Source organism: Oncorhynchus nerka, linkage group LG28, assembly GCF_034236695.1.
Source record: "Oncorhynchus nerka isolate Pitt River linkage group LG28, Oner_Uvic_2.0, whole genome shotgun sequence".
NCBI lineage: Eukaryota > Metazoa > Chordata > Actinopteri > Salmoniformes > Salmonidae > Oncorhynchus > Oncorhynchus nerka.
The window spans coordinates 19,686,192-19,711,926 of record NC_088423.1 but is presented as its reverse complement, the minus strand read 5'-3'; the positions used below and the strand labels follow the sequence as shown (position 1 = coordinate 19,711,926).

The window sequence follows — 25,735 nt, the reverse complement described above, 5'->3', positions numbered from 1 at the left end:
AGGCAACTTCTAATGAAATGCTTCAATCAGTGCATCATTTTTTTAGGATTTTTAGAACAAGATGCTCCCTTTCTAAATGGAAAACTCTTCAATCAAGACCCAATTTAAAAACACATCCATGCTCTGGTTGGCTTCAATATGTAAAACAATGTCAAATATAAATGTGGGACATCAAGTGCATAGCTGTTATTTACAGTGCATTCGGAATGTAGTCAGACACCTTGACTTAAAAATATATATATATGTTACAACCTTATTCTAAAATTGATTAAATTGTTTTTTTCCCCCTCATCAATCTACACATAATGACAAAGCAAAAACTGATTTTTAGAAACTTTAGCAAATGTATTAAAAATATAAAACTTGAATAAAAGATTTATATAAGTATTCAGACACTTTACTCCGTACGTTTTTGGCACACTTTTGGCAGCGATTACAGCCTCGAGTCTTCTTGGGTATGACTCTATAAGCTTGGCACACCTGTATTCGGGACGTTTCACCATTCTTCTCTGCAGATTCTCTCAAGCTCTGTCAGGTTGGATGGGGAGCGTTACTGCACAGCTATTGTCAGGTCTCTCCAAAGATGTTAGATCGGGTTCAAGTCCGGGCTCTGGCTGGGCCACTCAAAGACATTCAGAGACTTGTCCCAAAGCCACTCCTGCGTTGTCTTGGCTGTGTGCTTAGGATCGTTGTCCTGTTGGAAGGTAAACCTTCGCCCCAGTCTGAGGTCCCGAGCACTCCTGAGCATGTTTTCATCAAGGATCTCTCTGTACTTTAATGAATCTTTCCCTCAATCCTGACTAGACTCCCAGTCCCTGAAAAACATCCCCACAGCATGATGCTGCCACCAACATGCTTCACCGTAGGGACGGTGCCAGGTTTCCTCCAGACGTGACGCTTGGCATTCAGGCCCAAGTGTTCAATCTTGGTTTCATCAGACCAGAGAATATTGTTTCTCATGGTCTGAGAGGCCTTTTGGTGCCTTTTGCAAACTCCAAGAGTGCTGTCATGTGCCTTTTACTGAGAAGTGACTTCCATCTGGTCACTCTACCATAAAGGCCTGATTGGTGAAGTGCTGCAGAGATGGTTGTCCTTCTGGAAAGTTCTCCCATCTCCACAGAGGAACTCTGGAGCTCTGTCAGAGTGACCATCGGGCTCTTGGTCACCTCCCTGATCAGAGCCCTTCTCCCCCAATTGCTCCATTTGGCCATGTGGCCAGCTCTAAGAAGAGTCTTGGTTGTTCCAAACTTCTTCCATTTAAGAATGATGGAGGCCACTGTGTTCTTGGGGACATTCAATGCTGCAGACATTTTTTGGTACCTTTCCCCAGATCTGTGTCTCGTAGGTCTACGGACAATTCCTTCGACCTAATGGCATGTTTTTTTCTTTAACATGCACTGTCATGTGTGTGACCTTATATAGACAGGTGTGTGCCTTTCCAAATCATGTCCAATTAATCGAATTTACCACAGGTGGACTCCAATCAAGGTGTAAATAGGGGTATGGTAGTAGCTGCCAGGCACATAGGATGCACCTGAGCTCAATTTCGAGTCTCATAGCAAAGGGTCTGAATACGTATGTATGTAAATAAGGTTTTTCACTTCATTTAATACATTTGCAAAAATGTAAAAAAAAAAGTTTTTGCTTTGTCATTATGAGGTACTGTATGGTGTGTAGATTGATGAGGATTTTTTTTCATACATTTTACAATAAGGCTGGAAAAAGTCAAGGGGTCTGAATTAGAGGTCGGCCGATTATGATTTTTCAACGCCGATACCGATACCGATTATTGGAGGACCGAAAAAAGCCGATACCGATTGATCGGACGATTTTTATATATATATTTTGTAATAATGACAATTACAACAATACTGAATGAACACTTACTTTAACTTAATATATTACATCAATAAAATCAATTTAGGCTCAAATAAATGATGAAACATGTTCAATTTGGTATAAATAATGCAAAAACAAAGTGTTGGAGAAGAAAGTAAAAGTGCAATATGTGCCATGTAATAAAGCTAACGTTTAAGTTCCTTGCTCAGAACATATGAAAGCTGGTGGTTCCTTTTAACATGAGTCTTCAATATTCCCAGGTAAGAAGTTTTAGGTTGTAGTTATTATGACTATTTCTTTCTATACCATTTTCATTTCATATACCTTTGACTATTGGATGTTCTAATAGGTACTTTAGTATTGACAGCCTAATCTCGGGAGTTGATAGGCTTGAAGTAATGAACAGCGCAATGCTTGAAGCACAGCGAAGAGCTGCTGGCAAATGCAGGAAAGTGCTGATTGAATGAATGCTTTCGAGCCTGCTGCTGCCTACCACCGCTCAGTCAGACTGCTCTATCAAATCATAGACATAATTATAATATAATAACACACAGAAATACGAGCCATAGGTCATTAATATGGTCAAATTCGGAAACTATAATTTCGAAAACAAAACGTTTATTCTTTCAGTGAAATACGGAACCGTTCCGTATTTTATCTAACAGGTGGCATCCATAAGTCTAAATATTGCTGCACAACCTTCAATGTTATGTTATAATTATGTAAAATTCTGGCAAATTAATTACGGCCTTTGTTAGGAAGAAATGGTCTTCACACAGTTCGCAACGAGCCAGGCAGCCCAAACTGCTGCATATACCCCGACTGCTTGCACAAAACGCAAGAGAAGTGACAAAATTTCCCTAGTTAAAAGAAATTCATGTTAGCAGGCAATATTAACTAAATATGCAGGTTTAAAAATATATACTTGTGTATTGATTTTAAGAAAGGCATTGATGTTTACTGCACCTGTACATAGCCCACCTATAATTTAGCCCAAACAACTACCTCTTTCCCAACTGTATTTAATTAATTTATTTATTTTGCTCCTTTGCACCCCATTATTTTTATTTCTACTTTGCACATTCTTCCATTGCAAAACTACCATTCCAGTGTTTTACTTGCTATATTGTATTTACTTTGCCACCATGGCCTTTTTTGCCTTTACCTCCCTTCTCACCTCATTTGCTCACATTGTATATAGACTTGTTTATACTGTATTATTGACTGTATGTTTGTTTTACTCCATGTGTAACTCTGTGTCGTTGTATCTGTCGAACTGCTTTGCTTTATCTTGGCCAGGTCGCAATTGTAAATGAGAACTTGTTCTCAACTTGCCTACCTGGTTAAATAAAGGTGAAATAAATAAATTATGGTTAGGTACACATTGGTGCAACAACAGTGCTTTTTTCACGAATGCGCTTGTTAAATCACCCGTTTGGCGAAGAAGGCTGTGATTCAACGATAAATCAACAGGCACCGCATCGATTATATGCAACACAGGACAAGCTAGATAAACTAGTAATATCATCAACCATGTGTAGTTAACCAGTGATTATGTTAAGATTGATTGTTTTTTATAAGATAAGTTTAATTCTAGCTAGCACCTTACCTTGGCTCCTTGCTGCACTCGCATAACAGCTAGTCAGCCTGCCACGTAGTCTCCTCGTGGGGTGCAATGTAATCAGCCATAATCGGTGCCCAAAAATGCTGATTACGATTGTTATGAAAACTTGAAATCGACCTTAATTAATCAGCCATTCCGAATAATCGGTCGACCTCTAGTCTGAATACTTTCCGAATGCACTGTATATCCAACCTGTTCTATCGTTCATTAGGGAATCTATTAGACATTGACCTCTTGAACTGACCATTGATATTGCCTACTCTGCTGTCACAAACTCCCCTCTAGAACTGACATTAAAAAAATTAAAACAATAACTTTTCCCACTAGCACTGACTTTGCTGATAAATACTTTGCTGGGGGAGAATGTACTTGATACGATTGTGTTGTGATCTCTTACCAAGCTATTTTAAGATGAATGCACTAATTGTATGTTGCTCTGGATATATGACTAAAACGTAAATAGAAACACTTGCAAACAATGCTGGGTATTAGTATTAATGTAGAGGAGCTGAATAATAAGGCCAAGTTTCCAGCAATAATCCTACTCCTATACCTTCCTGTTGCATCTACCTTTCAGACAATAATCCTACTCCTCAACCTTCCTATTGCATCTACCTTTCAGACAATAATCCTACTCCTCTACCTTCCTACTGCTTCTACTTTTCCAGCAATAATCCTACTACTCTACCTTCCGATTGCTTTGACCTTTCAAACAATAATCCTACTCCTCAGCCTTCCTATTGCTTTGACCTTTCAAACAATAATCCTACTCAACTTTCCAGCAATAATCCTACTCCTCAACCTTCCTATTGCATCTACCTTTCAAACAATAATCCTACTCAACCTTCCAACAATAATCCTACTCCTCAACCTTCCAATTGCATCTATCTCTCCAATGCCCATCTCCAAGTTCTACAATTGATGTGTCGACTCAATCCAAACATTAGCTATCTCTCGACATTATTAGCATTTTGATGATTTCAGGATTTGGTGTGGTCGGAGAGTAGTATCTTATAAAATGTACAGATCCGACCACGCAATCCTTGTCATGCATTATTGCTGTATTCATCCAATCTGAACATATATTCTAGATTAAGCTAATACCTTGAAACAAATGGTTTCAAAGATTAAACTAATAGTTTCACCAGAATAACCATAATTTGGAATAAATGACAACAATAAGTGACAACTGGTAATTCTATTCTATTCACATCTGATACCTTTTCAATTAGATTAGTTATTAGTACACAACACACTGACTGGACAATTATATGTAGCTACTGTGCTGTTATGTAATTGCATTACCCACCACCAACAAAACAATAACAACATCATCGCAAATCACAGACTTTGCTTTATTAGATTCAGATGCTCATTGATTGGAGAACAAGAAAATTACATATAAATACTTTACTATATAAAAAAGAGCATAAAGTATGAGACACCCATAGGGCAATGGGTGTCTCAGGGGAGGCAGGAGCTCTGGGGTTTATTCAGTAAAACTTTCCAAATGTTGCAGATGTAAATAGAATGAATAGAGATGACACAATTCCCTATTTTATCTGACAGACAATCATATCTGTTCTACACAATGCATTTCTATGTGAACGTTACATCCTCCTGAACAGGCCCAAGTCATAGGGGACCCAGGAGGTTGAGCTGAGTGTTATGAGGGTTGGGGGTATGGTTACTTTGCGGGTGTGGTCAATGGGCGTGGCTTAGGCTGAGGTATCAAAAAGCCTCTCGATCATCTCCTCCACCTGCTCTGGACGATACTTGTGGTATTTCTCAGGATTTTTGGTGAACGAAATGTTGGCGTATCTGTGAAGGAATTCAACATTCATGAGTAACAATGTTTTGTGTAAACTTACAGCCGTCCTTCTTAACTGAGCTACGGAGAGAAAGGAAACCCTTTTAGCGAGGTTCTGACTAACAGAAGACGAACCCAGAAAATAAATACATTTCCTACAAGTTACAATGGTTACCATCCTTTACAATATGTGAGAGAGAGGAGGAATAACACAGATGTCACAGTAGTGGTGGTGCTTAAGACTCACCTCTGTAGGAAGGCCCTGTAGGCCTCGGATACCACTCTCCTCTGGGCGTGGCGGATGGCGTCTCTCTGCTCCTTGTCTGGGATGGCCCACACCTTCTGGATCTTACACAGCTCCTCCAGACCGTCGTTGAATCCCTACAGATAGCAAGGGATCAGTCCATAAGGATACGTTTAAACCATACGTTCATGGAGCTTGAGATTAAATTGAAGGTATTTTAACTGATATGTTGGCACATTTAAAAAGTATCCAATTCATCACTCTTGAATCCTCAGTATATCATTGGTAGGGATTGAATGTGTTTTGTGTTACCTGTATGCTGTTGGTTATCTTACCTTAAACTTGTCTTTGATCACCTGACGCTCTTTGTCTTTCAGCTGGTTAGAGGGAACATATGAAAGGCCATTTACTTCACATGTACAGATAAAATAGCAAATGTGCACAGCAAGCTAAGCATCGCAAACAAGGCTGTATGCTTTGTATACACACCGAGTGTACATCCTTCCTTGCATTGAGTTGTCTTCAAAACAGCCTCAATTCTTCGGGGCATGGATTCTACAAGGTGTTGAAAGCATTCCACAGGAATGCTGGCCCATGTTGACTCTAATGCTTCCCAGAGATGTGTCAAGTTGGCTGGATGTCCTTTGGGTGGTGGACCATTCTTGATACACATGGGGAAACTGTTGAGCGTGGAAAAACCCAGCAGAGTTGCAGTTCTTGTAACAAACCGGTGTGCCTGGCAGCTACTACCATACCCCTCTGACTGGCACACATACACAATCCATGTCTCAATTGTTTTAAGGCTTATAAATCCTTCTTTAGCCTCTATCCTCCCCTTCATCTACACTGATCGAAGTGGATTTAACAAGTGACATCAATAAGGGCAATCATAGCTTTCACCTGGATTCAGTCTATCGTGGAAAGAGCAGCTGTTCATGTTTTGTACACTCAGTGTACATACGCATATCAAGTAAACAGTCACACCTTGGTTCCTGGTTGGAAGGCAGGCATGTTCCGGTCCGTAATATGCTCTGTGACCTTGTACCAGCTAAAGAAAAGCAAGACAAACAACAGAATAGTATGTTATGTAAGATCACAGGAGATAGTTTACGTAGTGCAGGGACTAGCTAGTGACTCAGGAACATGCTGTAGCTACATCTAAATGAGAGTGTACCCAGATGCCCTTCAGCCCATTATGTATTTACCTGCGCTGGTATATCTGTTTCTGCTGTTCTATCAGCTCTCTGTATGAACTCTCAGCCTTCTTCTGAGTCACTGTCACTAACTGGATCAGCTCAGACCTGAGGGAGGGACCGACACACGGACACACAGGGTAATATGGTTAAAATAAAATGTGACTTTGACTAAGTATATTCTTGCTTTATGGTATATCAATTCTTTGCCTGAGCATCTGCATTAGAAAAGGTGTTTGGCGCCGTGGCAATGCGTTTGTTGGTTAGTGTTTACTGTAGGCTATATATATATATGTTTGAGTAGCTGATATCAATAGGGTTACTAGTAGTTTCGAAAGATATCAATGGAAATGGTTTGTGTGTGAGGTCGTGCAGGCACGTTGGTGGGATAATAAGGGGATATCGGGGCCTACTTCTCCAGGGACTTGAGGATGTAGTTGTAGTTGTTGTGGAGGAAGATGGCACTCAGAGCAGAGTCCTCGTACACCTTGGATTTACTGAGAAGATTCAGCTGCAAGTTCCCCAACACTTTACCTGAGAGAGAAGCAAACCAGATTCAGAATCAGAGCCAAGGACACTTGTAAACTGTGCTTGGTTGGTTCCAACTGCACATTTGAATCATCTAGTTATATAAGATATATAGGATCAACTTTATTGTCATTGAGGGGACGTTTGTGTTGGAGAAAAGTTATATAATGTGACCAAAACAATTCAAAGGTCTGTCCTTTATATAGCTACTGTACAAATGGATTACATACAGCGTGTATCTTTACTTAAAGGTAGACTCAGCGAGATGACGTAGATGCAATGTAAACAGCAGCAGTTCATTTCCGCAACAACTAAGAGCGTTGAAGGGTGAAGGTTAAACTTCTCCCCTGTTTTGGTCCTGTAGCAACCACCCTGTAACAGCGTGAAGCGAACCTTTGCACATGCTCAGATACTCTGTGTGACAGCAAAATCTTGCATCGCGTTAATCGCAATATCAGCAGTGCTGCTCGTGGCAACATTAAAACGCCAAGTCTACCTTTAATTAAGCTCTTGATTTTCTTTATAACAACAACGTTTTAACATACACATCTTCACTTCCTAAACTTACATATGTAGGTGCTGAGAAGTCTCCTACTGAACTCAGAGCTGCTGGCTGACGAACTGGTCTCTGCAGATTGTAAAACAGTGTTAACATATCTATAACCGCTGAGTTACATAATCCACTGCGTCACTGCTAATCCCTCAACTGGGATATAATATCATATCATCTTTCAGTTATCATCTCCCATGATCTCTTTTGGGATTTGAATTATAGTCATTTTTATTCCTGTTCGAATAACTTAATTCATTAGAGGCGAAAGCTTAATTACAATTTAAATGTAAAATATATGGGAGAGTGTGACTGGCTGGAAAAACGCAATTTCCATAACACTGTAAGCACCTCAGTAGCATGATCCATGTTCCACAGTCTTTACAATCATATAAGGATGCAATACTACTACCCATACATACTATCGATGTATTTCTGTTAATGGGTTATGTGTAACATTACTCATCCATTAACTAAATCCCAAACAACATGTTGATAAAAACCTGAGACCATTCATAAAGTCAGAAACGTATTAATGGCTCTGTCCTTCCCTACTCCTCTGGTAGTGAAGCACCTGTCTTGTGTTGGCTTACCTCGGGGGTCTAAAGGGATATTGTACGTGTCCCCCAGTACTTTAGGGCAGAGGCAAGGCAAAAAAGAGAGAGACAGAAAAGATGAGAGAAGCAAAGTGCAAAAGGTTAGAAAAGATATGTTAGTGCAGAGTAAGCAAAGTACTGTTAACAGCCAGACAGCGATAGGTAGAGAGTATGGTGGTTTATGGGTAAGGGGCATGGGGTGAGTGTATAGGGTCACGGTACTGGGATGCAGGAGGGGCAGGAGGGACTAACCCGAACAGTGGGGGCCCCTTTTCATCCTTATTGCTAGTATGATTGGTCTTGTTATGACGGTCCATATCTAACCCTCTCAAAGGGTTCAAATGCTGATATGTGTGGTCATTGATGTTAGAAATGGTCACCCAGATAGTCCCTAGAAAGGGAACAGCCTGTCCATAGTACAGTATATGGAGTGTCTAGGGGCTCCCTCTAGAGGCAGAGAAAGGCGGTGCAGCAGCGATGGTGAGGAAGAGGTGAAGAAGAGATGAGTTCAAGTCAGCAACACATTAGAGGAAGTTATAGACACAGACAGAGGAAGAAGGGCCAGAAAGAACTCTGGAGGAGAGAAATGCTGATGTGACGTAACTGGAGATAAGGAGGATGTTTAGTTTCTATTACAAACATCAGTTGTTGGATACATGGGACTTCTCAGACAAAGATGGGATGGTCTACTACTACCGTTTCAGAACAGACAAACAATGGACAGACAGAAGCTGGTGGACACTAACAGCAGACCCGGAGTCCGTCCCAAATGGCACCCTATTCCCTATATAGTGCGCTACGTTTGAACAGAGCCATATGGGCCCTGGTCAAAAGCAGTGGACCTTATAGAGAATAGGATGCCTGGACAGGACAGTCCACTCAGCCCTCCCTACCTTGAGAGGCCAACATAGCTCCGGCTGTCTCCTGGAAGTCCAGCAGCTGCTGAAGGAACAGGATGGCCTGGGGAAGAGAGAGAGAGACCAGGGTGAGGAATAATGTAAGGGATGACGGTATGTGACATGGAGAGGCTAACAGCAACATATGCCACTATATAAACTCCAGACTGTATGTCAGGATGGAGGGTGCTGGTTTACATTGCTGGTGAGCTCATGGACAGTTCCATCCTTAGGCATGTTGTACTCCTTGTCAGGGTCATTCTGTCATAGAAAAGAGACACAAATTTGTCTTCAATATTTTTTCGCTCTTACAAGAACACTAGGAGATGCTGGTCCTAATAAAATCTCCATACATATTATACTGTAAATAGTTTAGGAATAGTTTGTTAATGGGTTCAAGCTGTGTATAGTATGGTTGAAAGAGCTAAGGAGTGATCGGTGGAGGGTAGTTGCTCTTACCTTGATGCTGTCTGCAAACTCCTCCAGAGCTTTGGCTCCGATAGTCTCCATGGACGTGATGAGGGTAGGCAGCTTGTTCTTGGTACTGGCAGCTGTGCCCTGTAGATACATACCATGAAGGGAAAAGGGAAATTAGATCATAATACAATTGAATTCAAAAAGCTTTTTGTTGTCCAACGTAAAATTGGCTTTGGCATTACATTTCAGATGGTTTATTGTTAATTCATACATCTGCTTAAGTGAAGCCTGCAGGTTACATTACCTGGAGCGTGGAGTCAAAGTCTGGCTTGGTCTGTTTAAGGTGCCTGAGGATGGGGAAGATGGTGAGGACAGCAGAGTAGTCGTGTCTCATGATGGCCCGCCGTGCTGCCGCCACTATGTTGTCACCCTCCAGCATCAGGTTGTCCAGGGCTTCCTAAGACACAAGAGATCAGACAGAGAATCAGGAGGAGTCAGCTTCACTGTACATTATATCAGAGAGCCAATATCAGAGCCGGTACTTCACGCCTCTGTCAACATTCCTATTTTACTACTTTTTATTACTTATTTCTTTACCATTTTGATAACGTGTATTGTACTGTTGAGGAGAGCTTGCAAGTAAGTATTTCACCGTTCCATTTACACCCTGTATCCTGTGAATAAGGCCAATAAACTTTGATTTGACAACATTCTCTTTGAAAACAATCTTGTTATTTGCAGACACAGTAAATTCAGGAGACCATAGATCATGTTATATTAGTCTTCTTCTGGGTAAGAAATGCCTATTGTTCACCTGTCTTTGGTTGAGACCTGACCATACAGTGAGCTATGATATTACTGTCCTCATCTGACATGAAAAAAAGAGGCAACCGAAACGATAAAGGCCTGTGGCTTGCCTGTCTAAGGCCTGACCTGTATGAGGGAGTCATAAAGGCCTGTGACTTGCCTGTCTAAGGCCTGACCTGTATGAGGGAGTCATAAAGGCCTGTGGCTTGCCTGTCTAAGGCCTGACCTGTATGAGGGAGTCATAAAGGCCTGTGGCTTGCCTGTCTAAGGCCTGACCTGTATGAGGGAGTCATAAAGGCCTGTGGCTTGCCTGTCTAAGGCCTGACCTGTATGAGGGAGTCATAAAGGCCTGTGGCTTGCCTGTCTAAGGCCTGACCTGTATGAGGGAGTCATAAAGGCCTGTGGCTTGCCTGTCTGAAGCCCGACCTGTATGAGGGAGTCATAAAGGCCTGTGGCTTGCCTGTCTGAGGCCTGACCTGTATGAGGGAGTCATAAAGGCCTGTGGCTTGCCTGTCTAAGGCCTGACCTGTATGAGGGAGTCATAAAGGCCTGTGGCTTGCCTGTCTGAAGCCTGACCTGTATGAGGGAGTCATAAAGGCCCGTGGCTTGCCTGTCTGAAGCCTGACCTGTATGAGGGAGTCATAAAGGCCTGTGGCTTGCCTGTCTAAGGCCTGACCTGTATGAGGGAGTCATAAAGGCCTGTGGCTTGCCTGTCTGAAGCCCGACCTGTATGAGGGAGTCATAAAGGCCTGTGGCTTGCCTGTCTAAGGCCCGACCTGTATGAGGGAGTCATAAAGGCCTGTGGCTTGCCTGTCTGAAGCCCGACCTGTATGAGGGAGTCATAAAGGCCTGTGGCTTGCCTGTCTGAGGCCTGACCTGTATGAGGGAGTCATAAAGGCCTGTGGCTTGCCTGTCTGAGGCCTGACCTGTATGAGGGAGTCATAAAGGCCTGTGGCTTGCCTGTCTGAGGCCTGACCTGTATGAGGGAGTCATAAAGGCCTGTGGTTTGGCTGACTGAGGACTGACCTGTATGAGGGAGTCAAAGGTCTTCTTCTGGTGGTGTTCAGGGATGATCTCTGTGAGCAGGATGTATTCACTCTGGGCCAGCTTCACAAAGGCACTGATGCAGTGGATGTAAGAGTCGATCTCTATGTCCAAGACATCATCCTTCCCTGAGGGGCACATGGTGAGGTCAGTTAGGGGACAGGATGGAGATGAGACTTGGTGGACCAGAGGCATTGGGCAGGTTTCAATAATACTAACAATCCTGACTGAGAATTATGACTGTGTAGATATGTATTTACAGCATGCTTACTTGATGTGCTACTTCCATGAATGGTGTTTTTTCCCCCAAGGGAGATAAATATTGGGCATGTATTTGTTCAAAATTATATTCACTGTATTTCAAAAGCAAAATGGAGAATGCCAGTAGGGGAGAATTTACTTCACATTGATATAATGACATTACCTGACCAGTATATAAGCTGAAAGGAACCACTGACTACTATTTGATGAGGTTTTTTAAACAACAGCAGCTAACTTTTTAACTGTCAGCACATATCCACTGGCTTCCATAGCTGTCAATGGATGTGTGCTGAACCTGGTATCACATCCCACGGGCTTGAATACTGGTGGGTGTCTTGTTCCCCATATGGACATTTTGGAGCAAACTTCCCCCTTACTCACCTGCTGCTGCCCCATGCTTGTCGGTCAGGGCGTCTGACTGGTGTTTGACCCGCTGGTCATGATCGTGACCTGATGGGTGGGGGGAGGGGGGGTATAGTCATGGAACCAGGCTCACTCCTGGGGCCTATAGGCCAAGTGGTAAGCCTGGGACTCGCCTAGAAACATATACTGACCACCAAGCACCCAGCGGGGAAAGCAGAGAACACCCTTGTTGGGGGGCAGGGGGAGGTCAGGGGGACCAGTGGGTTTGTGAGTTTGTTTGACCTGTGTCTGAGATAGTTAGTGGATGTTATAGCTTTTACAGGAACCAGATTTACATGACTTTGAAAGCCAGAAGTCACACCAGTTTAGACCTGCTGCAGTTCTAACACGTGTTGCAAGTAAACTTCTATTACCAAATACTACATTTCAATGTGGTATATTTCAGGCTAGTTAAAAAGGAGTTATGACATTCACCTTACACTGAAGATGAAACATTTGAATTACAACTATATTTTGTAATCATTAAACAACATAGCTTTTAAATTATTTGCAGCGTCTAACAGCCAGTGACTCTATAGAGGTTCATGTGTGTCTGTTGTTTAACAAAAACAACAAGTTTAACCTGGACAAGAGCAACAGACCAGTAACCCCAGTACACTGGCATAGTGATAGAAAGAGAAAGACACCGAAGAGAAGACAACAAAGCCAGGGTGCGTTACCTTCCAAAGGAGTGAGGTTAGAGCCCCCCTTTTTCCCATCCAGACCATGCTGAGAGTACTGTTTGAGAAGGTTCTGAGCCTTGCGAATGGTCCCTGCTCCCACAGAGTGACACACAGACACAATCCAGGGGTCCACAGAGAAGAAAAGAAGATAGAGAAACGAAGTAGGAACGGGGGAAGAGAGATGAGAGGAAGAGAGCTAGGAAGTGTGATGAAGATACACCAACACCACATCCCTTCACCACCACCAATCATGAGTGAGAAGAGATGGGGGGCAATGGGAACCGTGGCCTAGCACCGCTACTACACAACACAGAAATACAACTACAAGGTAGAACTACAGCACAGCTAGATAAACACACTATGACGGGGTGCGCCGAAGCACACTCCACCAGCAAGGTAACAAAAAGAAAATGGAAAGGTTAGGTTCATTATACAAACACAAACAAAACAGCCATCAGAATTAACAATACATTCATTTCAGCATTGTTATTATGGACATTCACTCACACTACTACTGTTATAACATTAACGTAGCATTGGTAGGTAAAATTGTTACATGGTTATATGTTTTACATCTTATAGACGTATAGATTCATACAAAAGCCTGAGTTAATGCAAACAAATAGAGAGCAAGTAAAACAGTACACGATTACGACTTGGGTTTGTGTGTTAGTAAGCAATTGATGCATTATTAGTAATACCAATGAAGTGGGAGACAGAATAGAAATAATGATGCAAAAATAGATCTACGTAGAAATGTCTGAAACAATCCTCATTCCTCAACCTATGCTTTGCCTATGATGTTTTCAATTCTAGCAACATAAGCTATTACTGAGGAATTTTTTTGATCAATTATAATAGAATTGAATATAAGCCATGTAGCAAATGCATTGTTATAGCATAGGAGCATTTAGTTATCGGATGTTGCAGGCCATGTAGTTGAATTACTTCTAAATCAAGCGGTATAAATATGTCCATGTTCTGCAATTGGCTGATTTTGATGGAGAAAATGTTAGCTTTCAGGTCAGTCAATATAAACCATCTATAAACTACCTTAAAATACTTTATAACTTTTTATATTGGTTGCAGAGCAGTCACAATACAGACAAAACCCCAAACACTCCTGGCAAACACCAAAGAAACCACAAAACTGAGAGTTCAAAATAAAGACATGCAAGATGCTTCTGTCAAGTCTGCCTCTTCCTCCTGTATCCAACTACATCAAGAAACCCCACTGGAGGTGACCAACTAACCTAAGTGACAAAAACAACAAACTATCAATCACGCTGAATAGGGGAGTGGTAGCATAACTGTTTCCACATCAGATGGCATGATTCTACTTCACGGTGTTCTGGTCACTGACTACGGCACCCTCGTTTGTGGTGAAATGTGGCGTCCAGTTAACAGAAGCAAGAGATGGTAACGAGACGATAGAGAGACACACTAAAGCTTTTCTCTTTACCTGGGATGTAGACTGTCATCACCATCATCACAATACACATGAGGATTATAAAACAAGAGGAAAGCAGAGGGGTTAGTCGGGGTCATGACAAGGAGAGAGAAGGCAAAATCACAGGAACATATAGTCTACGTCCCAAATGGCACCCTATTCCTTACATACAGTAGCGCACTACTTTTGACCAGGGACCTATGGACCCTGGTCAAAAGCAGTGTACTATATAGGGAATAGGGTTCCATTTGGGATGTAATCATAGAAGGGGTGGTGAGGGACACTGTCGTCCATTAATAAGGCTGATGATGCTAGAGAAGCTCGGTAGTCGTGACGACAATGATGAATCATGCTCTCAGTGATTTGGAGGACACTTGAAACAGAATAGAATTACGCAAGAGGGGGAACTACAACCAATCATCTGATTCAGAATGTTCAGACCAGAGGGACATTCTTAAGTGTGTGAGCTGTCTAAAATTGTATTACAGTGTATGATAAGATTATTTTGATATCTACACTGAGTGTACAAACATTAGGAACACATTCCTAATATTGAGTTGCACCTTCTTTTGCCCTCAGAAGAGCCTCAATTCGTTGTGGCATGGACTCTACAATGTGTCAAAAGCGTTCCACAGGGATGCACAGGGATGTTGACTCCAATGCTTCCCACAGTTGTGTCAAGTTGGCTAGATGACCTTTGGGTGGTGGACCATTCTTTATGTACACGGGAAACTGTTAAAGAAGAGAAAAACCCAGCAATGCTGCAGTTGTTGACACACTCAAACCGGTACGCCTGGAACCTACTTCCATACACTGTTCAAAAGGCACTTCAATCTTTTGTCTTGCCCATTCACCCTCTGAATGGCACACACACATTCCATGTCTCAATTGTCTCAAGGTTTACAACTCCTTATTTCACCTGTCTCCCCTCCCCCATCTACACTTACTACAGTGGATTTAACAGGTGACATCAATAAGGGACAATAGCTTTCACCTGGATTCACCTGGTCAGTCTGTCATGGAAAAAGCAGTTGTTCATAATGTTTTGTACACTCAGAGTGTATATTCCTGTTTGTGGTGACTGTGATGAAGTAATGCATTCTGTAAACTTGTGGTAGATATGAACCTGTTTGTGGTGGGTATGATTTTAGCATACGGATGAGAGTGATAGTGACACTATAGCTATAGTTGAATCATCATGGAGGCACAGCAGAGTGTAATGTTACCGGGCCGCAGCAGGGCACTGACCTGGTCTCTTGGGTGCCTTCTTAGTGGGAGTGTCCTTGCGTTTGGTCTGAACGGCTGGTGAGTAGAGGATGCCAGAAGAAGCAGAACTCTTCCGGAAGTGGTCTTTCAAACCCTTGATGGAGCGGTCCAACTGATTGGAGCGGATCTGGAAGTAAACGTTCATAAAGTCTGCAGAGCAGAGAGGAGATGTGGTCAAGAGGAGAGGACAACTATCATACATAAATATGGTTATGAAATCTACATCTGTGTTAAGAGCAGGTTTTGAGTACAACTGTTGAACATAATCATGAAGTCTGCAGAGGTAGAGAAGAAGTGGTCAAAACTGGACGATAACCACCATAAAACCCATAATTATGGAATTGACAAGGGTGTGGTAGGTTCTGAGTACACCAATGCAAGGAAAAGGTTTTCAACTTATCATGTAGTGTGCTGAACGGGATCCTTGGGACGTCCTAACTCTGACCTCACCCCATTGAAGTTGAAAACGGTTAGGGTTAAGTTAGGGGTATGGTTAGGTTTATGGTAGGGGTGTCCCAAGGATCCCGGATAGCACTAACCATGAGAGAAGGGGCAGCTAGTCTGTTTCTGCCACTTACGGTTCCTGAGGGTGAGATGGGTTGATGCTGTTAGGGATCTCATCTGACCCTATCCACCGTCCTGCTACTGCTCTTCCTGCTGGCTGACTGAATCCTCATCCTCCTCATTGACACTGGCTTCATCTGAGTGACCTGTACTGCAATCTCCTATTGCCCTGTTATCTCTCCTCAACACGTAATCCACATAACATCTATATAATAGTATTAAGTCTACACGTAATGGAGCAGGATGAGAGTTTCAAGTTCCTTGGTGTCCACATCACCAACAAACTGACATTGAGCAAGCACACCAAGACAGTCCTGAAGAGGGCACGACAAAACCTATTCCCACTCAGGAGACTGAAAAGATTTGTCATGGGTCCCCAGATACTCAATAGGTTCTACAGCTGCACCATTGAGAGGATCCTGATTGGTTGCATCACTGCCTGGTATGGCAACTGCTCAGCCTCCGACCGCAAGGCACTACAGAGGGTCATGCATAAGTCCCAGTACATCACTGGGGCCAAGCTTCCTGCCACCCAGGACCTCTATACCAGGCGGTGTCAGAGGAAGGCCCTAGAAATTGTCAAAGACTCCAGCCACCCTAGTCATAGTCTGTTCTCTCTGCTACTGCACGGCAAGCGGTAACGGAGCACCAAGTCTAGGTCCAAGAGGCTTCTAAACAGCTTCTACCCCAAAGCCATAAGACTCCTGAATAATCAAATCAAATGGTTACCCAGACTATTTACATCCCCCCCCCCCCACATGACTCTGTACCGGTAACCTTTGTATATAGCCTCGCTATTGTTATTTTACTGCTGCTCTTTAATTATTTGTTACTTTAATTTCTTGTTTTTTGGGGGATATTTTTCTTAAAACTGCATTACTGGTTTAGGGCTTGTAAGTAAGCATTTCACTGTAAGGTCACCAGTTGTATTCGGCCCATGTGACCAATGACATTTGATTTGATTTATGTACTATAAAATAGAATCAGCATCCTTTGAAAAGAAACCGATGACACCTTCAAACATGAAATGGACATCAATGGAAGAGTGAGTGCATTTCATGTACAGTACAAGTACACTGGTTGAGTCCATACTCCAAGGGACTATGCTAAAGGAGAAATGACTGGGGACAGAGATCAGTGACAATGTATAAAGTGTGGGTGATCTACCCTGGTTGCGTCCGTACTCCACCAGCCAGCCAGAGATACAGATGATATCCTGTAGCACGGCCTCAGGGAGGTGTTCTAGAGTCACCTCCTCCTGAACCTCCAGCTCCTCATCTACAGTGATGGCATCCAGGATCAATATGGGAGGAACAGGCTTACTGTAGCGGGTCAGCAGTCCACGGAACTCAGCCTCCAGTAGCTCCTTACCCTTCTCAAATCGTGCTTTCTGTAGATAGCAAAAAGTACAGCGAAGTAAGTATTTAATGTTGAGAATGTATTGTTATTGATAACAGGATGTGAGGAAGGAGATTAGAGGGAGTGAGAGAGAGCGACAGAGACAGGGGATGAGAGAGAGAGGGGGGAATGAAAGAGAGAATGAAGAGAGAAAGAGAGAGAGCAAGAAAACAAGAGTGAGTGAGAGAGACCGATATTTGAGTACTGTACCACTGTATTGAGCTCAGGGCTATCTGGGTTGTTGTCCTGAAAGTACTCAACAGCTTTCTGGATCTTGGCAATGCAGGCCAGGTACTCATCTAGTCTACCCGTTGGCCTGGAACATAGAAACATAGCACCAGGTATCAGCTTTGGTCTGTTATCCCAAGTTAAGACATTTTGCCTGGACTGTTCGCTCGTAGTTAAAAGCTAGTAGTTAACAGCACTGCTTACAGTACTCTCTACTCCAACACAGGAAGCAATAGGACAGTGCTGAATAAAATATGATGACTGTCATATCATGGAAGATTAAATCCAAGGATAACAGGATAATAGTTAAGTAGAGCGCGATAATGCAAAAATAGCCTTACGCCGACTTTTGGGTCAAAACGTTACACTCAATAAAACTGCGTGAACATTTCATTTATTTTAATTTTATTTATCTAAATAGACGCCAGTCTCTCTGTCTGTCTGTCTGTCTGTCTGCCCTGTCTGACTCTCACCCCTCTCTGATGATCTTGTCGGTGTCCTTGGCTACATGGTAATAACTGATGACATGGTCCATGCAGGACAGGGTCTTATCCACATTCTCCTGAAGCCTCTGTAGGTTCTCTGTCTGCTTGTGTACTGGGATGATGGAGTTCTCCAGCTGCATCAAACGACTCTCAAACGATGACAAGATGGACACCTGCATGGGAGCAGTGGTGGGTTGCAGAAAGAGTCAGCAGTAAAATATCAGTTTATGTGGAATTACTAGGCCCAGGTTTCAAGTGTACAGTACAGATTATGAGAATGTCAAAAAATAGTTGTCTGGAAAGGAACCATTGACTTTTGTATTCACCAACTATATGAAATATATTTCTATGAGTATTGAGTGGGAAAAGAGTGTCAACCTGCAACATACCATCCCTTTAGTCAGCTGATCACTCTTCTCCATATTCTCTCGGATGAAGGACAGGGTTTCCTGTTCCTGTTACTCATAGAGGGAATGAACGAATTATGACAACAGCGGCACGAGATGCAGGATAGTGACAGGGATGTCTACAATACAGCATAGCTTGGTTCTGTTGGAACATCTGCTTATCAACCATTCCTAGTGTAACGTTAAAGGTCTGAGAACGCTGATCAAAGAAAAACGCCTCTGTGTGGCTGTGTTACGACAGGTCAAGTCGGGTATGACTGTGCAGTGTACACTTGTAAACTCATTTGAACAAATTACACTTATAACATGCATAGAGAGGACAACATGTAGTAGCCAAAGTCAAATGTCGCTTTGCTAGTAAATAATGCTAGCTATCTAACGTTAGCTAGCTAGAGATTTCTCCCATTTCCTTCCCTTCCCATTTCCTGAAACCGACCTGCTTTAGTTTCTCCTCTATCTCTCTCTTCCTCGCGGACGCATCCTCGGTCGGAATCATCCTGGGTGTTTTTGGCAAACGTAGATACAGAAGAAAGGCCACCAATATTGAAAATATAATAGCAAAAGCTATTCAACAAAATAATAACAATGACCCCCAGATTCTCATCAGCTGGGGCGGGGCAATCAAAACGAGTTCGCTTCCGTATCCGTCTTCTTCCATCAGTCATGAACAGTGGCCATCTTTGTTGTGGCAGAAAACGTTGCAATAATGTTCCACAAGGTGACGCTGTCGATCCTAACATTTATTGCGCACTGAAAATAACATGACCAACGCACCACTGATGTAAGTAGGCTTATGAGTTACTTTAAAATACTGATTCAATTATGCCACATAATTTAATTTAATGAAAATACCTTCCCATCAAGTTCCCATGAGTAAAACTATGAAACAGAGGGGTGTAATCAAATCATTTTTTTTCTTCACATGTGCCGAATACAACAGGTGTAAACTTTACCCATGAAATGTTTGTTACAAACTAACAATGCAGTTAAGAAAAAAGAGTCGAGAAAATATTTTCTAAATAAAATAAATAAAAAATAAAATAAATAAGTAACACAATAAAATAACAATAATACAGGGGGTACCGGTACCGAGTCAATGTGCGGGGCACAAGTTAGTCGAGGTCAGGGGGTACCGGTACCGAGTCAATGTGCGGGGCACAAGTTAGTCGAGGTCATTTGTATTTGTAGGTAGGTGTAAAGTGACTATGCATATATAATAAACATCGAGTAGCATCAGTGTAAAAACAAAGGGTTCCTGTGTGTACTCTTTGACCCCACACATCAAATTAAAATGAAAGATTTTAGATTCCTAAAAGTTTAGTAATGCACGAAGTCATGAAGTAAATCCAGAAAAACTCAAAAACACACAGCTCATTTTGGAAATGTTATAAATGTATTTCCGCAAAAATATGCCTCACTTTTTTTTATATACATAAATATACTATTTACACATGAACTTGATCTTCTATATTGCTTTACAACCATCAGTTTTATACAGGCAACATGTTTGTATAATACAAGTCAGAAACAACATTTCACTGTATTGTATAAAGTCTAGGGATAATATGTAAAACAACAAATAAAACAGATAAGGCTTTGAGTCAGTATAGCTACAGTGGAAAAGCACAGGCTTATCTAGAAATGATCATTTTTCTCACTTTAAATGGTATCATAATGTGAAAACTCTTCAAAGGTAAGCAATGTCACAAAATGTTTCTATTTTGCATTAGTTTCTAGTAAAACTCTAGGTATGTTGTAGCATTCAAAATAATGCAAACATAAGTTAAAATCTGAGAGCAGTCACCCTTCTCTATGACTCTTCTTGTTTAGTCATTGCCTGTCAGAGAGAAAACACACAAAACAAAAACACAACATTAGATACGCACACAAAATCCTGATTTAAATAAATACAGAGAGTTCTTGTCCATTTCAGTAAGGCCGACACGTTGCATCCCAATTCTCCATCCGTCTCCCGAAGTATGTCAGGGAGCCTTCAAGTGCACACTTCTGGAAATGGATGGAGAATCAGGACTTTTATTTATTTATTTATTTTATTTCACCTTTATATAACCAGGTAAGCTAGTTGAGAACAAGTTCTCATTTGCAACTGCGACCTGGCCAAGATAAAGGAAAACAGTTCGACACATACAACAACACAGAGTTACACATGGAATAAACAAACATACAATCAATAATACAGTAGAAAAATCTATATACAGTATGTGCAAATGAGGTAGGAGAAGAGAGGTAAGGCAATAAATAGGCCATGGTGGCGAAGTAATTACATTATAGCAATTAAACACTGGAATGGTAGGATGTGCAGAAAATGAATGTGCAAGTAGAGATACTGGGGTGCAAAGGAGCAAAATAAATAAATAAATAAATACTGTATGGGGATGAGGTAGATTGGATGGGCTAATTTACAGATGAGCTATGTACAGGTGCAGTGATCTGTGAGCTGCTCTAACAGCTGGTGCTTAAAGCTAGTGAGGGAGGTAAGAGTCTCCAGCTTTAGGGATTTTTGCAGTTTGTTTCAGTCATTGGCAGCAGAGAACTGTAAGGAGAGGAGGTAGCCAAAGGAAGAATTGGCTTTGGGGGTGACCAGTGAGATATACCTGCTGGAGCGCGTGCTACGGGTGGGTGATGCTATGGTCACCAGTGAGCTGAGATAAGGCGGGGCTTTACCTAGCAGAGACTTGTTGATGACCTGGAGCCAGTTGGTTTGGTGACGAGTATGAAGCGAGGGCCAGCCAACGAGAGCGTACAGGTCGTAGTGGTGGGTAGTATATGGCGCCTTGGTGACAAAACCAATTTATTGAGTAGAGTGTTGGAGGCTGTTTTGTAAATGACATCGCCGAAGTCGAGGATCGGTAGGATGGTCAGTTTTACGAGGGTATGTTTGGCAGCATGAGTGAAGGATGCTTTGTTGTGAAATAGGAAGGGCCAGAGGTATACAGAATGTTGTCGTCTGCGTAGAGGTGAATCAAAGAATCACCAGCAGCAAGAGCGACATCATTGATGTATACAGAGAAGAGAGTCGGCCCTAGAATTGAACCCTGTGGCACCCCCATAGAGACTGCCAGAGGTCCGGACAACAGGTCCTCCGATTTGACATACTAAACTCTATCAGAGAAGTAGTTGGTGAACCGGGCAAGGCAGTCATTTCAGAAACCAAGGCTGTTGAGTCTGCCAATAAGAATGTTGTGATTCGAGAGTCGAAAGCCTTAGCCAGGTCGATGAATACGGGTGCATAGTAATGTCTCTTATCGATGGCGGTTATGATATCGTTTAGGACCCTGAACGTGGCTCAGGTGCACCCATGACCAGCTCTGAAACCAGATTGCATAGCGGAGAAGGTACGGTAGGTTTCAAAATGGTCGGTAATCTGTTTGTTAACTTGGCTTTCGAAGACCTTAGAAAGGCAGGGTAGAATAGATATAGGTCTGTAGCAGTTTGGGTCAGTTTGGGTCTAGAGTGTCTCCCCCTTGAAGAGGGGGATGACCATGGCAGCTTTCCAATCTATGGGAATCTCAGATAATACGAAAGAGAGTTTGAACAGGCTAGTAATAGGGGTTGCAACAATTTCGGCAGATATTTTTATAATTTCTGCTTGAAAAAGCTAGCCTTAGCTTTCCTAACTACCTGTGTATATTTGTTCCTAACTTCCCTGAAAAGTTGCATATCACGGGGGCTGTTCGATGCTAATGCAGAACGCCACAGGATGTTTTTGTGCTGGTCAAGGGCAGTCAGGTCTGGAGAGAACCAAGGACTATATCTGTTCCTGGTTCTCCATTTTTTGAATGGAGCATGTTTATTTCAGATGGTGAGGAAGGCACTTTTAAAGAACAACCAGGCATCTTCTACTGACGGGAAGAGGTCAATATCCTTCCAGGATACCCGGGCCAGGTCGATTAGAAAGGCCTGCTCGCTGAAGTGTTTTAGGGAGCGTTTGACAGTGATGAGGGGTGGTCGTTTGGCCGCAGACCCATTACGGATGCAGGCAATGAGGCAGTGATCGCTGAGATCTTGGTTGAAAACAGCGGAGGTGTATTTGGAGGGCAAGTTGGTTAGGATGATATCTATGAGGGTGCCCGTGTTAACGGATTCTGGGTTGTACCTGGTGGGTTCATTGATAATTTGTGTGAGATCTAGCTTAGATTGTAGGATGGCCAGGGTGTTAAGCATGTCACAGTTGTCAGACTATGCATTCAAAAAGTTACCCGTCCAAAATAGTTAGTAGCCATGTTCTTCAAACTGGTCCTACCACCCATTTTACAGCGAACATATCTGTACAGGTTAGCCCCCTGTAGCACCACGCCCATGATGACCATGGCCTGGGTGGAGGAGAGAGGTGCGAGATTATAAGAACTGGTCATTTATGGCTGACATCGGAGCAACATCCTCATAGTGCGAGAACACTGGCAAGGCTAAAAAATAACTAGCCCACTTCATTTTGAAAGAGACGATGGTGCTGATGAGTAATGTGAGCAGTGATGCCTTACACAGTATGTCTGACAATGAAGCAATCTCCACAAATTGAGAGAGCACTGGCAAAGCTAAGAACTAACACTTAACTCAGCTGTGTTGACACCCATGTGATATTCACTTTAAAATATAATGGACTAGATTTGACTAACCAGCCATTTGATCTTGAAGGAGAAGAGTGTGCTGAAGACAAAGTAGACCCAGATGACTGGACACATGACCAGGCCCAACCAGAAGATCCTCGACTTGGATCTGACACCAGCTGCTTCGAATTCCCCCAAGGCTGATAGGAAAGAGAGGACATTCTCACATCTGTGGATGACAACTAGCTTGTTGACCAAGTAAGTATTTGGCAATACAAAGTGCTGGTTAAATTCTAGGATTGAGGGTTATAATGCTTTGAGTGTATCCAAAGAAAGTACACCTCAAGATTGGGAGAGACCACATGTATATACAGTAATAGGCTTTGTTATGACATCACAATCCAGAGTTGATACAGGTTCTATGGAACTAGGTTTTACCCCTACAGAAGAAGGTAATTCAGTGGACGGCAGTTAGTTACTATCTGCCCCGAAAAGATTGGGATGTGTGTGACCTACCTTTCTGGACTCAAACAACCCAGTGGCTTTTTCTATCATCCATCCACCTTGTTCCACCACCTCAGGCCCACCATCAACCACCCAGTGATGTTCTGAAATATGGTAGAGGAGTCAATACATCATTAGGCTACTTAGTTAAACAAAAGAGACAGAGGGTTGACAATATTTACACATGTTATATTGATATTTTATTGGTCTTCTATTGTGGTTCTATTGGAGTTATATTACTATTCTATTCTATTAGTATTCTATTGCTGTTTTGTTCTACAGTATTACTGTTTATGGCCTACCTTAACTGTCCAGAAGTCAGCTGACGGTGACCATACAGACAATGAAGCTACTGCTGAGGAGCTCACAGAGTAGGTACATCAAGATAGCACTCTGAGGAACAGGTGGAGACCTGTAAAATATGATATTTAATTTTACTAGGCAAGTCAGTTAAGAACAAATTCTTATTTTCAATGACGGCCTAGGAACAGTGGGTTAACTGCCTGTTCAGAACGACAGATTTGTACCTTGTCAGCTCGGGGATTCGAACTTGCAACCTTTTGGTTACTAGTCCAACACTCTAACCACTAGGCTACCCTGCCGCCCCATATGAATGGGACTGTGGCTTGTATTCAGGGCTGAAAGCCATTGAGTTATACTGTTTTCTGGCTGAGCCACAGTGCAATGCTGAATCAAATTTCTTGATTTTAGTCGTCTTTGACTACCCTACTCTGCATCAAACAGGGAGACGTCATCATTATCATTGTCATCCTACAAACATAGGGAAGAAAACATTAATGGAAACATTCAGAAAACATGTAATCTATGTACATGTACTTACCTAGAGTGCCTGTGCTGTTACTAATTACTACAGGTGATCATCTGTACTTGCACTTGACCCATGGCATCTGACAAACATTGTTCTTTTACCCGCATCCCTGCCTCATTGTGCTAATATATTACAATTACTGCTTTAATCTGCATAGCTCATCCACTGATATTACAGTAACATCTGTTAGCCAGCTAGCTCGCTAGACATCCAACCTTTGTAAAAACAAAAAGTGTACTTTTTCTCCCCAATTGGTAGTTACAGTCCTGTTCCATCGCTGCAACTCCCATACAGACTCAAGAGAGGCGAAGGTCGAGAGCCATGCGTCCTCTGAAACACAACACAACCCAGCCAAGCCACACTGCTTCTTGACACAACGCCCACTCAACCCAGAAGCCAGCCACACCAATGTGTCAGAGGAAACACCAGACACCTGGCGACTGTGTCAGCGTGCATTGCGTCCGGCCCGCCACATGAGTCACCAGTGCGCGATGGAACAGGAACGTCCCTGCCGGTCAAACCCTCCCCTAACCGGGACGATGCTGGGCCAATTGTGCGCTACCCCATGGATCTCCATGGCGCGGCCAGCTGCGACAGAGACTGGACTTGAACCAGGTTCTCTAGTGGCACAGCGTTAAAGTGCCTTAGACCACTGCGCCATTCGGGAGGCCCATTCGGGAGGCTAGAACGCACACTGCACCCGGCACGCCACAGGAGTTGCTAGTGTGCGATGAGACAAGGATATCCCTACCGGCCAAACGCTCCCTAACCCGGACTACGCTAGGCCAATTGTGCGTTGCCCCATTGACCTCCCGGTCGCGGCCGGCTGCGACAGAGCCTGGGCGCGAACCCAGAGTCTCTGGTGGCACAGCTACTCATTGTGGATTTTGACATTATCAATCATAGTCTGTTGCTGGAAAAATGTATGTGTTATGGCTTTACACCCCCTGCTATATTGTGGATAAAGAGCTAACTGTGGACCCTGTGCAACTGGGTCCTGGACTTCCTGATGGACTGCCCCCAGGTGGTGAAGGTAGGAAACAACACCTCCACTTCCCTGATCCCCAAGACAGGGCCCCCACAAGGGTGCGTTCTCAGCACCCTCCTGTGCTCCCTGTTCACCCAGGACTGTGTGGCCACGC

At 42.8% G+C, this 25,735-nt stretch overlaps 1 protein-coding gene and 1 pseudogene across 10 annotated transcripts; both read right to left on the bottom strand.

Annotated features, from left to right (window-relative positions):
• Positions 1–4,797: 4,797 nt before the first annotated feature.
• On the bottom strand, positions 4,798–19,328 carry exoc7 (exocyst complex component 7). Of its 10 annotated transcripts, none has more exons than XM_029640089.1 (21): positions 19,129–19,325; positions 18,675–18,740; positions 18,274–18,458; positions 17,783–17,888; positions 17,342–17,564; positions 15,593–15,760; positions 14,357–14,368; positions 12,892–12,984; positions 12,191–12,259; positions 11,531–11,676; positions 10,002–10,154; positions 9,740–9,838; positions 9,479–9,541; positions 9,278–9,344; positions 7,807–7,866; positions 7,124–7,244; positions 6,723–6,818; positions 6,502–6,565; positions 5,853–5,894; positions 5,521–5,654; positions 4,798–5,284 (listed from the first exon to the last, which is right to left on the bottom strand). In XM_029640089.1, the coding sequence occupies exons 1-21, from the start codon at positions 19,186–19,188 to the stop codon at positions 5,182–5,184; spliced, it is 2,130 nt and encodes a 709-aa protein (XP_029495949.1). In that variant the 5' UTR covers positions 19,189–19,325; the 3' UTR covers positions 4,798–5,181. The 10 variants fall into 10 exon arrangements, with proteins under 10 accessions (XP_029495949.1, XP_029495952.1, XP_029495954.1 ...); XM_065012676.1 differs by lacking the exon at positions 4,798–5,284 and adding an exon at positions 6,007–6,178 and having other exon boundaries at positions 5,565–5,654; positions 19,129–19,328; XM_029640092.2 differs by lacking the exon at positions 12,191–12,259.
• Positions 19,329–20,502: 1,174 nt separating this feature from the next.
• LOC115113836 (Golgi apparatus membrane protein TVP23 homolog B-like) lies at positions 20,503–24,667 on the bottom strand (annotated as a pseudogene).
• Between the last annotated feature and the right edge of the window lie 1,068 nt (positions 24,668–25,735).